Source organism: Acanthisitta chloris, unplaced genomic scaffold (genome assembly GCF_000695815.1).
Source record: "Acanthisitta chloris isolate BGI_N310 unplaced genomic scaffold, ASM69581v1 scaffold4203, whole genome shotgun sequence".
NCBI lineage: Eukaryota > Metazoa > Chordata > Aves > Passeriformes > Acanthisittidae > Acanthisitta > Acanthisitta chloris.
The window spans coordinates 36123-37950 of NW_008663086.1; the positions used below are offsets into that span (position 1 = coordinate 36123).

Sequence of the window (1828 nt, forward strand, 5' to 3'; positions counted from 1 at the left end):
GTGTCCTTCTCTTGCAGTAACTGCTACACCAGTAACTTCCAACCTCTCTTTATAGCATCACTGCCCTGATTGCTATTAAAAATGCTCCTTTTGGGTGGGATGATGCTATCAAAGCAATATGGTCCTATGGAGAACCCTCAGGCAGTACTGCTCTTAATTACTTCACCGCTGAGTTTATTTTTTTTCTCCCATCTACTTTCAAATACTTTTCCCTGCATGCTCATCCCTTCTTTTCACTCTTGCATCAGTAGGGAGAGTCCCAGCCCTCTCAGTGTGGGCAGTCACTGTGGGAGGTGGTACTGGCCTTTCTCACTGCTCTGCAGTGGGGAGCTCCAGGGCAATTCCAAACCCCAGAATATCACCTGTCCCACCTTCAGCAGTGACAAAATATCACTAGGCAGGCTACAGGAAAATAAGCACAAACATCCTCTACCCACCTAACAATATGATCATCTCAAACAGCCAGAAACTTTTAACCAAAGGGTGCCCCATGACTTACTGCTCAGCTCTGAAACATGCAAGGCAAGATTAACAGCAGGGGAAAAATCCCACCCCCCCTTGAAGCAAACATGAAAAATACATATTTTTCCAAGTTTACACTTGTTTTGGAAATTTTGTCCAACATTATAGTTAAGGAAATATTTTACTTGCTTGGAAGTAGACAAATTTTAAAGAATAACCCTTTGTCCAGAACCAACAAAGGGAATTATGTCCAAGAGCTAATCCAGGCAATTACGTGCAAGGTAAATTATGTGACCTTGGACAGACAAGGCTTTAAAACCATTTCAGCAAATGCAGCTAAATAACTCTTCTACTTTTGTTTAAGCAAAGCTGACTGGGTACAGCTTTCCCAGCGAATGACTTGTCTTCCCAGTGGGACGAAAAATCTGTACATAAAATACCTTTAGAAATCTTTAACACAGCTTTTGTCTAATAAGTAACAGCCTGAAATACAACCTTTCCTTTCATCTGTGATGCACCAGGGGATTATGCCAAATGCTTCACCTTTAAAAAAAGATTGTTTCTGCCTAGGCCATGAAGGATGGCACACACAGGGAAAAAAAAATCCAACCTACGAAAACACCAAAAGGTTTTAGAGGATTCAAGCCTGTGCTGGTTTATTCTTTCCTAAGGGTATAGGACAGTGTGTAAGAGATGTGCATAGTTACGTCAAAAACAACACCAAAGCCAAAGCTTTGGTGCTTATCAAAGCTGCTCATCTCCATGGGACCTAGGCAGCAGACAAGCTTGAAGGGAGAGATCCTTTCACTCCAACGCTGGAAACCAGGTTCTGACGGTAACAATGCATTTTTTGCTCCTTAGTGCAGATGCACTTACGCAATTTTTGCTCCTTAGTGCAGATGCACTTAAACCTCTCCTTCCTTTCTCCCATAAGGAAAGCAAAGGGAACACGGATTCATCCAGAAACAGGGCAGATTTGGGCAGGTGGAGCAGGCACAGCCTGTGCACTCCAGCCTTCCCCATTCCAGGACAGTTTCCCCATTGCCATGCTGTGGAGGGCACGAGGAAGGAAAGGCTCTTACCTGAGCAGAGGACTCCCTTGTACCTGGCGCAGGAGAAGTCGTCACACTCGCAGAAGGGTCCATAGATGTTTCCAAACTCACTCTCATAGCAGAGGCACTGGTTGCAGCTGCACTCCCCTCTCCCACTGCAGAGGGGTTTGCCCTCTGCCTCTCGGCACATGGCGTGGTGCATGTCCCCACTGGCCCCTTCCTCACACTCACATCTGGCCCCCAGGTAGCCGGCGTCGCACTCGCACAGCCCACACGCGTAGGTCCCGTTGCCGCTGCACTTGCCGCTGGCTGTG

The 1828-nt window shown here is 46.5% G+C and overlaps 1 protein-coding gene across 1 annotated transcript in view; it reads right to left on the reverse strand.

The window, feature by feature from the left end:
• ITGB5 (integrin, beta 5) overlaps positions 1-1828 on the reverse strand; it is a gene marked incomplete at its 5' end in the record, with an annotated part of 55185 nt that overhangs the window by 22158 nt on the left and 31199 nt on the right. Inside the window, one exon of the mRNA XM_009070847.1 lies at positions 1545-1824. Within this exon, the coding sequence (XP_009069095.1) occupies positions 1545-1824 (280 nt within the window). The remainder of the gene's footprint in view (positions 1-1544; positions 1825-1828) is intronic.